General features: G+C 38.7%; 1 protein-coding gene across 2 annotated transcripts in view; it reads right to left on the reverse strand.

Annotated features, from left to right (window-relative positions):
• The window catches only part of LOC126379115 (copper-transporting ATPase 1), a 75,518-nt gene extending 62,509 nt beyond the window's left edge, over window positions 1-13,009 (reverse strand). For both annotated transcript variants that reach the window (XM_050027724.1, XM_050027728.1), the window contains exons 1-3: window positions 12,709-13,009; window positions 10,886-10,972; window positions 3,709-3,751 (exon numbers count right to left, since the gene is read on the reverse strand). In XM_050027724.1, coding sequence (XP_049883681.1) covers window positions 3,709-3,751; window positions 10,886-10,898 — 56 coding nt within the window. In that variant the 5' untranslated portion in view covers window positions 10,899-10,972; window positions 12,709-13,009. The remainder of the gene's footprint in view (window positions 1-3,708; window positions 3,752-10,885; window positions 10,973-12,708) is intronic.
• Window positions 13,010-13,290: the final 281 nt, after the last annotated feature.

Genomic DNA, 13,290 nt, shown 5'->3' on the forward strand with positions numbered 1-13,290 from the left:
AATCGTTTCATGCACGCACGCCGGTTCAGAGTAGATCGTACTAAACCTTTTCTAAGGACATCTCCAATTTGTTCAATGTAAGTCCTTCTCGGTCTTCCTCTGCCAGCCCTACCATCAACTTTCGCTTTATATACCGCTTTCGCAATTCTATTATCCTTCATCCGCTCTACGTGTCCAAACCAACTTAACATTCCCTTCTCAATCTTAGTCACTATATCGTCTTTTACACCACGTCTCTGTCTTATCACACTGTTTCTCACTCTATCACTCAACTTAACACCGCAGACGCTACGCAAAGATCTCATTAGAAAAAAAAACTGTATGAATGAACATGTATTTGAATCATCAGCTCCCTCCGACTTTCACAAGGTCCGCTTACCTAACCTGAAGATTTGACAGATCCGGTTTTATACAGAAGCGACTGCCTGTCTGACCTTTCAACCCGCGAAGGGAAAGCCAGCCCAATACAGATTAGGTCACATACCTCCAAAAAGTATTTCTCGGGGATGGGGGTTTCCTCACGATGTTTTCCTTCACCGCTGAGTTCGTGATAATCATTTACCTATGGTCCAAACATGACCTGTGCTGGACGTTGGCTTATAAACATCACAAAAACTATTACTATCGAAACATAACATAAACAGCCTCTATAAGTCACTCCCCTGAATCAACCGGAGGGGGTACGGAGCATACTCCACCTCACTGCCCTACTGCGGTTTGGTGGAGCCGGGACCAACGGCTTAACGTGCCGTCCGACGCACGGAATCATCTTATTTTTTCGGACACAAAAAATCCTTACCAAACAAAGGACAGTCTCACAAATTGATTTCGACCCGGACCCTGACCTCCAGATCGTAAGCCTAACGCTCTAACCACTAAACCACGGCTGTTTGATATCGATAATTTATTTTATATCGATAATATGCCGTCACTAGAGCAGTTCTCAGATTTGTCAATCAGACTAGTAAAATCCATCCTAAGGACGTTATGTATTAGTCAAAATAAAACCTTATACGATGTGAGATAGAGTTTAAATCCGAAGTAAAATGTTATTATCTTGCTTAGTTTAGTTACGAGTATAAGTATCATTTTAGATTAACTGTAAAGTAATTTTGATGTCATTTCAATACAAATATTATATCGTCCAATTATTTATTTATTTTTGTGGTCACCCATGCTTCTATGCTGTTCTGGGAGCAAATAAAAAACATAGAAAACGTTCAGCTGCTTGTCTTCCCGGGCATGTCGTAAAAACCGACAGAGGGATTGTGTCCTCTAACATGATGGACTAATGTTATGGGCGATAGGCTGATCCCTTATCACCATAAGGTTCATCATATCCAGCTTACGACATCGTATCAACAGTGGCTGCAAGTTGTCTTTGATTACTTGTGGCTCTGCCCACCCCATTAGGGATTACGGGCGTGAGTTTATGTATGTTTATGTATGTTGTGGTCACCCATCCTAAGACCGGCGTTTGCGAAAGTTGCTTAACTTCAACAATCGCAGACCGAGCGCGTTTACCGCTGCGCCACCGAGCTCCTCAAAAAAAAAGTTTTCATCTCGAGCTCCTCCGTGCTTCGGAAGGCACGTTAAGCCGTTGGTCCCGGCTGCAGTAGCAGTCGTTAATAACCATAAATGCGCACTGGGCCCGCGTGGTGGTTTAAGGCCCGATCTCTCTATCCATCCATAGGGAAGGCCCGTGCCCCAGCAGTGGGGACGTTAATGGACTGATGATGATGATAATGATTTATTATCATCATAATCACCTCACTTTTTCAAACAGGGTGCGTTGACAGCTTGCAAAATCAGATAGCAACTGAAAAGAGGTAAAGAAACAAAAATCATCATTGGCCTTATACGTCTGTTTCAGACGATTTATGACGTCATTGCCTCGAAGAAATGCACTTTCTTTTATGGCTGTGCAAGCCAATCCTAGAGCGGCAAACTCTGCCGCATACTCTGCAGGAGAAGTCTCCAACTGGTGGATTGTCGTCGGTTTCATGGCGTTTTTTTATTCTGCTGCTCGCCAGTGTGTCAAACCAGGTGTGGTTTAAAAACAAAGCGACTTCAGTTTTCGATTGATTTTTGACTTTTCAGACTTGAATCACCTGATTGTCCAAAAAAGTAAGATGATTCCGTGCTTCGGAGGGCACGTTAAACCGTTGGTCCCGGCTATTAGCCGTAAAAACACCTCCGCCAACCCGCATTGGAGCAGCGTGGTGGAGTATGCTCCATACCCCTCCGGTTGATTGAGGGGAGGCCTGTGCCCAGCAGTGGGACGTATATAGGATGTTTATGTTGTTATGTTATGTATGTTTAGACTTTTGATAATTGTGTTCTAAATGTTCCAAAATTATTTAAAATATCCAAGATTTTATTTATGGTTTTTACTTTTTTAGTTCAGTTTAGGTAGTGAGGAGCTCGGTGGCGCAGCGGTAAACGCGCTCGGTCTGCGATTGTTGAAGTTAAGCAACTTTCGCAAAGGCCGGTCATAGGATGGGTGACCACAAAAAATGTTTTCATCTCGAGCTCCTCCGTGCTTCGGAAGGCACGTTAAGCCGTTGGTCCCGGCTGCATTAGCGGTCGTTAATAACCACCAATCCGCATTGGGCCCGCGTGGTGGTTTAAGGCCCGATCTGCCTATCCATCCATAGGGAAGGCCCGTGCCCCAGCAGTGGGGACGTTAATGGGCTGATAGTGACTTTTTTAGTTATAGTGTAGCTTCTCTGCTGAACTGGGAGTAAAGAAAAACATAGAATTGGTTAAATGTGTGAAACTTTAATTTAATCATATATAACAACCAATGTACCACATTTACTGCAAATAAATGATTTGATTTGATTTGTGTTCTGCTGCCTCTCCTCCCGTGCATGTCGTAAAACCCGACAAAGGGAAAGCGTCCTACCAAAAATGATGAATCTATATGGGCTATAGGCTGATCGTCCATCTTAGGATTATATATCAAAAGTGGCTGCAAATAATCTTCTGATTATTTGTGGCTCTGCCCACCCCTTCGGGGAACATGGGCGTGAGTTTATGTATGTATTAGTGATGTTCCGAATATCCGTATCCGTGCTAGCCCAATGATGACGTAAGTGTTACCATTAAATTGGTATCTCCAACATTCCAAAAACGTAAATTTTATTATTGAAAATTAAGTGAATTACTGACTAATGTATTTATTTACTATTATTTATCAGATTTAAACAAAAATCATTAAAACTGTACGTAGATCTTTTACTAAAAGTACAAAGTTTCCTTGCAAAGTAAATTAAAAACATTGGACGTGGGTAATTTGTTTTTTACGAAATGGCAACGCAGTGTCGGATGACCTTGAAATGCTAGCTGTCAGTTTTGAGGCTAGTTTTCTTATTCCATGTTGCGATGGATGTACCTCTGCCTACCCCAGTTGGGATTTAGTCGTGCCAAGTGTGTCAGGATCGAAGCAAGAATTCTATAGTCTCTGCTTACCCCGGTGGGAAATAGGCGTGAGTTTATGTATGTATGTATGATCACGGGATGACTGATGGGATTAGAGTGGAATAGGTACATCCATAATTCCCGAGTCATCCCGTGATCACGACACTTCCAACAGTGTCGAAATATCGGGAGTCTCATATCACTGAGTTAAACGCGGTAAGAACCCGTTATTATGTGTTTTAATTATCATAAATAACCGCGTAAACTTAAAACAATTATACTCACGATAGCAAACTCTTTTCCCGCTCCAACATTTCCGTTGCCTCCGCTGTAACAAAAAAAAAGACATTAAAAAACAAATAGACCATAGACCTCGTCCAATCACGAGCATTAAATTATGTATACACTTTGGTACCATGTCACATTAACTTTTTTGACAAATTGAACTGTAAGTCTCACTAAATGTCAAATATGTTAGTGCGACAGAATCCTAAAGTGGGTACATTATATTGCTCATGACTGTACATATATAGCAAATAGACAACTAATGGTGCTGAATCCAGTACACGCCATCTAATTTTATTTTAAGTTATATCTGTCATTTTCTTATCCGCCGAAAAGGAAAGGGACGGGTAATCGACAGGCACAAAATGTATGGAACACACGTCAATATTAGGCTTCATCTTACTTTTGGACAATCAGGTGATCAACCTGTAATGTCCTAACCAAACTAGGGATCACAAAGTGATTTTTGTGATTTGTCTCCACCGGGATTCGAACCCGGGACCTTCGGATCCTTAGTTAGTATACTTTATGAAGTTTAAACTTCTAAAAACGTTACTAGTAACGCCATCTATGTAGTGCTAGGTGAACTAATTTGTAAAGAAAACCCGTAACCGAGAACGCCATCTATTCAACTATAAGTGAACTAAATCTGTGCTGTTTTCTTTTATAATAATCATGACTTTCCAGAATACGTTCTCCGACATAATATATAGGTGGCGCTGTACACATTTAACTTGCTATTATAAAGTAATTGCAGAGGCATACATACTCATTTCATTTTCAGAATCATTTATTCAACGTAATTATCATGGATAAACTTGTTGAATGTCAATGCTTCATCCCTAACATAAAACATCATCTTCATCATCAGCCCATTAACGTCCCCACTGCTGGGGCACGGGCCTTCCCTATGGATGGATAGGGAGATCGGGCCTTAAACCACCACGCGGGCCCAGTGCGGATTGATGGTTATTAACGACTGCTAATGCAGCCGGGACCAACGGCTTAACGTGCCTTCCGAAGCACAGAGGAGCTCGAGATGAAAACTTTTTTTTGTTGTCACACATCCTATGACCGGCCTTTGCGAGAGTTGCTTAACTTCAACAATCGCAGACCGAGCGCGTTTACCGCTGCGCCACCGAGCTCCTCAAAAAAAAAAGTTTTCATCCCGCTGCTCCACTGCGGGTTGATGGAGGTGTTTGGGCTAGTAGCCCGGGACCAACGGCTTAGCGTGCCTTCCGAAGCACGGATCATCTTACTTTTGGACAATCAGGTGATCAGCCTGTAATGTCCTAACCAAACTAGGGATAACAAAGTGATTTTTGTGATTTGTCCCCACCAGGTTTCGAACACAGGACCTTCGGATCGTGAGCACAACGCTCAACCACTGGATTAAGGAGGCCGTTATTATCGTAATCACATCGTAATAGATAAATGAAATACTGGATTTAATATTAATTGTTAATCTGTGACGTAAAAAAAATCGATGCAGTATTACCTACAAAAAAAGCAGTAAAAATAAGCAGTCCCCGACCAAACAGCGACAGGATTAGCAGAACGTAGTGGGTAGCTCACTGGGACGGGCTAACTTATAAAATGCTACTTAGGTTCTATGACGATCTTGTGACGTAGCGAGTAGACTTCATAAGCGCACCCCTGATGCCGGGCAGCAGCGGTATCAGTACTGGTTGGAGGCCGAGGAAATGGATTCTGGTAGGGCTCTAGGTAAAACATCACCGATTGAGAAATTGGTCGGTGTACAGCGGAACGGAAGACGATTGGGGCAACCACCGTTCTACACGCCCTATCAATGGAGTAATGAAGGCGATTACTCCACCGACAAGAGCGCAGCTCTTAAATAAAGAGAGAGAGAGAGAGAGCGTATTACAAAAATGTTGAAATTCAATATATACTTTATTGCACTTAAGGTGATGCGTGTCAGTCAGCTAGGTAACGCTGCGTCAGCAGATGGCGTTACTTCTGCATTTTTCGTATTTTTTTCCATTTATTCGTTTAGTGTTGAGTTCTGACCCAGTGAAACGTTAGGTGGCGAAATCTTACATACATTATCTTTAAGTTAAGCTACAATTTTGAAGTATTTACTGCAGATATCATATTAAAACATTGCATCAAAAGTTGGTGTCATTTCAATTTGTGTACAAACACGAAGCTGTCACACACACATGCGAACTAGGTTAGCTATTAAAAGAGATGCATAATTTGAAGTCTACTTCTAACTTCTAAATGGCGCATTTGGTAAAGCAGTCGCCGCCATTCTTAAGTTTCACGGTTCAAACCCAAGTGCATCTTTTAATTGTTTTTACCTTTTGTATTTTTTTTTACAATTGAATTTGGCGAACCCGTTTATTTGTTACGGAATTTTCAAAAAGTATCACTTTTACCAGTAATATTATAATTATACAATAATGTACTTTGCACTAAAGTACCTTCCGTAATTTCCGTATTTTTTATTTTGTAAAATTCTAACAGGCATTAATCGCATCAGTGAACATGCGGCTAACTAAAAAACTACTGAACGGATTTTCATACGGTTTTCACCAATGAGTAGAGTGATTCATGGGCGTGCTTTAGGGTATATAATTTATACAAGTATTTTTTTTTATAAAATGGTTCAAAAATGATGATGAATATCAAACATAATTATCGTTACAAATATAGCCGACTTGGAGCTTTCGGCGAAAACGCTGCCTGAGCCCATTGAGATATAACAAAACAACGTATGGTTGAATTGTTCCATTTTTGTAGGTCTACCGGAAAGTCCACAATATGTCATAATAATTATATTGTGTATAAAGAATTGTGTATATGTATTGTATGATTTTACAAATAACGATCACAGTACAGTAATAATAAGGTAGATTTTTCCTAAATTGCGTCGGTTCAAACTTTGACGCATCGCGTTTGAAAGATGTAATAGCGCTTCAGGACGTCCCGCAAGCACGGCGCTGATGTCGCAGTATCCGCATATAATTATTATGACTTGTCATTTAGTTCCAATAAAATCCGCAGGACTTCATACGTATGTCAGTGACAGCTGGTGATAGCATGCGGGACACTTAGCAGCTAATCGAATTTTATGTTGTTTTCGCGCCCAGTCCAGACGACTTGCAGCGCATTTCTGGACTTATATTTACGCGTGGTGTTTATTGTTAGGTTAATTAGTTCAGGTTAGGACGTTTTTTTTAACGAGGACGTTAAAAAATGACGAGGCTGGGACGTGTTGAAGTAGTATTTCCATATATACGCGGCCTGAAATGGGCTGTTTCGGGGACCTGAACTGGTTGCTGTCGAACTTATTATCACGTTTTCTTGATTAAAATTCATAAATAAGTCAAATAGAAAAAAGATTTTCGTTAGTTTTAGATCTGTCATGATGTCTGTGATGTTTGTTTATTATACATAAGAATTTCAAAATGTATCTTATTTTTTTTTCCCAAAGGGCAAGGCAAAGGGAACTATGCCCATACAGCCATGTCTTGTGTTTTTTTTTCTTGATGATGATTAATGAAATGATGAAACCTAAGCCCCCACACAGACTCTTACTCCAAACCCCAAACGAAGTAAGCGGCTTGTTGGCGCAAAGCGAAAATAGATAGGTACACTTTGTTTATTGAATATTCCGATTTAATAATACTATCGGGAATGTTTTCCGACTAACTTAATGTGATCATTAACCACAAAACACCACTTCGTATTGATTATTTAGATTATTCAATGAAGAAAGCAACCTTCCCGTTCCCGGTCCCACCAAAAAGTCCGCGGCAAAGAGAATATAAATAAATCTGTATGTTGGATGGAAAAACAATTAATTATAAATGCTACTATTTAGGCCGGCAAATGCAACAACTTTTTTTTTGATTTGGTTTTCCCCGAAGGGTAAGGCAAAGGGAACTATGCCCATACAGCCATGTCATTTTATGTATTGATTTTTTATTATAATATATGTCCTCTTTTAAAACACGGTACTTACCCATTATTTAAAAATGTTTAAAAAATATGCGTTAAAACAAAAATATTTTTCCAATATTCCTTTTCTCAGATTGTAATATTTTTAGTTTTTTATTTATTCATACAAAATCTCTTTATAAATTGTCACTGACATTCTATTACACTTGTCAAGTTAGTAGTCAAAGCCTTTAGAGAAAAAAAAAACTATCACGCACACACACTAACATTGACACCACTACACGCTCAGCAAATACACTGTAATCTGCACCACTACAAATGTAGAATTGATCAAAATTGAGGGTCTGAAATATGGTACTTCTCGTATTCGGACCCTAAATTTTTGTTAGTTTGCGAAAATAATACACCAAAATATTACTATTTATCGGTTTTATAACAATATTCCTCTATCCGTTTTCCTGTAGCACTGCATCAACTTTTGTATGGAAAACGAATCACCTTAAAAACAAGAAATGGACGTTTACAAGGGTGGACTTATCTCTAAGAGAGATCTCTTCCAGCCAACCCAGAGGTAGTATTAGAGTAACTGCGGAAGAATAAAAAGAGGTGCAATATATTAAATACATTATAATAATTATATCTACATATAAAACCGTCTAAAAAATATATATTCATCACTAGTTTAAAAGCCACGCTCTTGTCGGTGTAGCATTCTCCATTCTTGTCTATCAAAGTCCAATTTCTCACTTATTTTACCTTTGATGGGTCTGCTCTTGGCCCCAGACTTGGCCTACGGAGGACGAACCATTATTCCTTATTCTATGATAATAGTCACCCACTGAGATAACAACTCGAGAAGAGGAGCTCGGTGGCGCAGCGGTAAACGCGCTCAGTCTGCGATTGTTGAAGTTAAGCGACTTTCGCAAAGGCCGGTCTTAGGATGGGTGACCACAAAAGTTTTCATCTCGAACTCCTCCGTGCTTCGGAAGGCACGTTAAGCAGTTGGTCCCGGCTGCATTAGCAGTCGTTAATAACCACCAATCCGCACTGGGCCCGCGTGGTGGTTTAAGGCCCGATGTCCCTACCCATCCATAGGGAAGGCCCGTGCCCCAGCAGTGGGGACGTTAACGGGCTGATGATGATGAGATAACAACAAGGAAAAAAAAACATATATTCCTTATGCCATCAATGTTATCAAGTGGCTATCATTCAAGATAACTAACACGGGTACGATATCTTATGATGTAATTCGAACTTGAATCTACTGAAATCGTGCGTTACACAACTTTGTTTTGTAGGGTTCCATAACCAAAGACACACACAGGACACTTCATACAAACAACCTTGTTTTATAATTAAAACACATAGTAACGGGTTCTTACCGCGTATAAATGGAGATATGAGCCTCGCGGTAAGAACCCGTTACTATGTGCTTTAATTATGATAATAACCGCGTAAACTTAAAAACAACCTTGTTTTACACAGGCACTACACATTGACGTTATCGTACACGCGCATCTGTGTGTGTGACGTCTGACGCCAAGTCAAATCTAAACTTTGTTCGGGGGGTGAGGTAAACCTAGCTCAGCCGCTGGTGGGCAGCGGAGGGTTGCCGTTCTATATTCTATTCTTCCTTATTCTATGCCTCAGCGCTTGTCATTAGTTTAGCCAAAAATACGAATAGCGAATGCGAAAAGGTCTACAGAAAACGAGACAATTCTCTTTGATCCAAACATGAATTTAAACATTTTAAACGCATATAGGAAGTGAAGGTTTTGGCGGGAAGAAGAGAGGAATGGCGGTTACTCCACCGACAAGAGCGCAGCTCTTAAATAGAGAGAGAGAGAAACGCATATAGCCGAATGCAAGGCTTTTCGGCGGGAAACGGGACAGTTGCTTTCTTCATTGAGTAATCTAAATAATTAATACGAAGTGGTGTTTTGTGGTTAATGATCGCATTAAGTTAGTCGGAAGACATTCGCGAGTGTTATTATATTGGAGTATTCAATAAACAAAGTGTATCTGCCTATTTTCGCTTCGTGCCGGGAAGCCGCTTCATAACTCAAAAGTTTATGCGGACTTTTGAGTTACTTCGTTTGGGGTTCGGAGTAGGAGTCTACTCCGAGGGTGGGGGCTTAGGTTTCATCATCATCACCTTTCATCATTTCATTAATCATCAAGAAAAAAAATACGTCAGACATGGCTGTATGGGCATAGTTCCCTTTGCCTTACCCTTCGGGGAAAACCAAAACAAAAAAAAAATAGCCGAATTCAGTGGTTCAGAGCCCGTGACACTACGATGTAAGTCACGAGTAAATATTCTACTGTTTATTTTTATTTATTTTTTTCTCCTTCTATTCTAATTTCATAGATATTTTTTTGTTTTAGTTCTCCCCGAAGGGTAAGGCAAAGGGAACTATGCCCATACAGCCATGTCTTACGTATTTTTTTCTTGATGATTGATGAAATGATGAAAGGTGATGATGATGAAACCTAAGCCCCCACCCTCGGAGTAGACTCCTACTCCGAACCCCAAACGAATTAACTTAAAAGTCCGCATAAACTTTCGAGTTATGAAGCAGCTTCTTGGCACGAAGCGAAAATAGGCAGATACACTTTGTTCATTGAATACTCCGATATAATAACACTCGCGAATGTCTTCCGACTAACTTAATGCGATCATTAACCACAAAACACCACTTCGTATTAATTATTTAGATTACCCAATGAAGAAAGCAACTGTCCCGTTCCCGTTTCCCGCCAAAAAGCCTAATTTCATAGATAACAGACATACGCATCTTTCATCTTTGTTTTTGGGTATAAATGATGACCCTTGTTATAACACACCGGCACAATACATCTTTCACCAGTTATAATTATGATCAAAATAAAGAAAAACATCATCATCATCATCATCATCATCATCATCATCATCATCCAAGCCGTGTCCGGCGACGGCGACTCCTAAATGTCTATCCCAGGTCGATGATATGATAGGATCTACAATATAATACGTTTGCTCTCTCGTTTTCTGTAGACCTTTTCACATTCGCTATTCGTATTTTTGGCAAAACTAATCACTTTGTGAAAGAAAAACAATATAGGTAGCAACATAAATCTGTACGTAATATGATACAAATATTAAGCAACAATTATTTTTACATTTTAAGACCTTTTTTGTAACGTACCTACATGATGCAAATAAAATAAACGAATGAAAAATTAAAAAGAAAACTAGGTAGGTACTTACTTGATCCCTCCATGTCACTTTACAAACTTGTTACTAATCAATTTTTTTTAAACTTCACTAGTTTTTACACACAGCATATTTGTATATCTGAAACAAAAGTAAAACAATGTTATTTTAATCAAAATAAAAAATTTTAACCGGAGGGGGTATGGAGCATACTCCACCACGCTGTTCCACTGCGGGTTGGTGGAGGTGTTTTTACGGCTAATAGCCGGGACCAACGGCTTAACGTATACTCCGAAGCACGGAATCATCTTACTTTTTCGGACAATCAGGTGATTCAAACCTGAAAAGTCCTTACCAAACGAAATTTGGAAGGGACGTAGCTTAAGTACCGTAGAGATGCACTAAGAAAGGAATTTTCGGAATTCCCACGGGAACGGGAATTAGCGGGAAAATCCTTTTGTATGAAAAATCTAAACCACTTAAGATAGGCGCTTGAAATTTGGCATGCAGGTACCTTAGTTAACTTAAAGCTTAGTTGCAACAGGATATTGCAAAATTCCCACGGAAACGGGAGTTAGCGGGAAGAAACATTTGTATGAAAAAATCTAAACTGCATAAGTTAGATGCTTGAAATTTGATATGCACTCCCACACACACAAAGATCTCTCTTTTATAACATGCCACGCGGACGAAGTCGTGGGCAAAAGCCAGTACAACATATTTTCGCTGGGAAAAGCCATTACTAATCTAGTAAATGCAATACTTTGAATATCATTTTATGAGTCAGTTATTTTGTACTTGTTTTCTACAACGGAACAAATTGCTCACAAAACAATTAGTGACAACGTAACAAATACTGAGGATGATGATTCAGTTCATTATTCTGAGACGATATCAAGAGAAATTTTCCATCACCAAAGTAGGTATATGTATAATTGAAAAATTCTACTTGATATTAACTCAAAATCATGGTCAAAATATTTTTTAATTACATTGTCACGAACACCCTGTATGGTTCTTGCTTTTGTAAATATAAACAATAAGGTATTGCCAAAATTAGGTCATTGAACTCAGTTTTATTTTTAAATAATATAGTCTCACACTTGACTACAATCTCACCTTATGGTAAGTGACAATGTGGTCTAGGTTGGATCACGCTTACCTATCAAATGCCTATTCACTCTAACTTTATAGACTCACAGGCAATAGTTGGAAAAACAGACGACGGCAGACAGTTTCAATCCTTTGCTGTGTTGTTTTTTTTTTATTTTTAATCAAATGGGTTTTTGAAAAATGTTAAATGTAGTAGTATAATTGACATCATTATGTTTTTCTTTTAATTAATTTAGCACTGACAACTCGGCCATCAGCTTAAAAAATAAATGTTATGATCGTAAACAATGCATGAAACTTCAGCTTAGATAGTTACAATAGAGGCTGTCCAACAATATAAGGACATGTCCAACAAAGTTTATATAGGTAAGTACCATTCTGAAGACTAGGCAGCATGGCCTTATGATCTTAGCCTGTCCCTTAAATGGACAAATAGAAAAAAAAATCTAGGTACCAATATACGAAAAAAAGTAATATAGGTACCTATTTCGTGAACATAATATTTGTAACATCCTTATGCTATGTGTCTTTTTGTGTGGTAGTTTTCATAATTATCACAAGTAGAGAGTAGATCTAATAAGTTTATAATGTTACAATACCCGGAGCAAATTTCAATGGACGGATTTAACCATAATATCAACAATCCACATTCTTACTACATTCTAACAAAGTCAACTAGCGTAGTATTCGCGTAAAATACATAAATTCATAACAAACTTTATATGTATATTTTACAAGTATTTTAAACAGTACCAAACACTTACCCGCTTTAATTTGAAGTGTGTTCTCTTGAACTTTAATTAGGACATCAAAACTAGGTGTCAGTTCTCAAGATTATTGAATAATAGTGATAAATAATAAAACTTGATTCATGGTCGGGCGACGTTCTAAAATAACACTTATAAAACACTTAAAATTGTTACAAATGATTTTTAAAAACGTATATAAAAGGGTCGCGCGGGTTTCTGAGGGCACAATTTAGTGATTTTTCATAGTCCTTTGAATAGAAATCCCTTGAGAAAAACACTTTCGATGAGACAAGGAATTTCACTTTTCATTGAAATGTCAAAGTTGTCATCAACGTTTTGATATTGCTAATTACTGACTGTACTGTACGTACTGAGTACAAAAAACAAATTATAGACATCAATATATCGTTTCCTTCGACAGACATTTAATAAGTATTATATAATTTTATAAGTATGAAATGTCTGCGTTTCCTTATCAGTTAGTCGCTCCGCATAAAAAATTTAATACCTATAGGTATTTTTAAGACTTAACGTTCAGAAATAACAAATCCTGAACGAAAATGTTGTTCATTTGTGTTCTTTGAACAGTGTTAAAGA

Source organism: Pectinophora gossypiella, chromosome 28 (assembly GCF_024362695.1).
Source record: "Pectinophora gossypiella chromosome 28, ilPecGoss1.1, whole genome shotgun sequence".
NCBI lineage: Eukaryota > Metazoa > Arthropoda > Insecta > Lepidoptera > Gelechiidae > Pectinophora > Pectinophora gossypiella.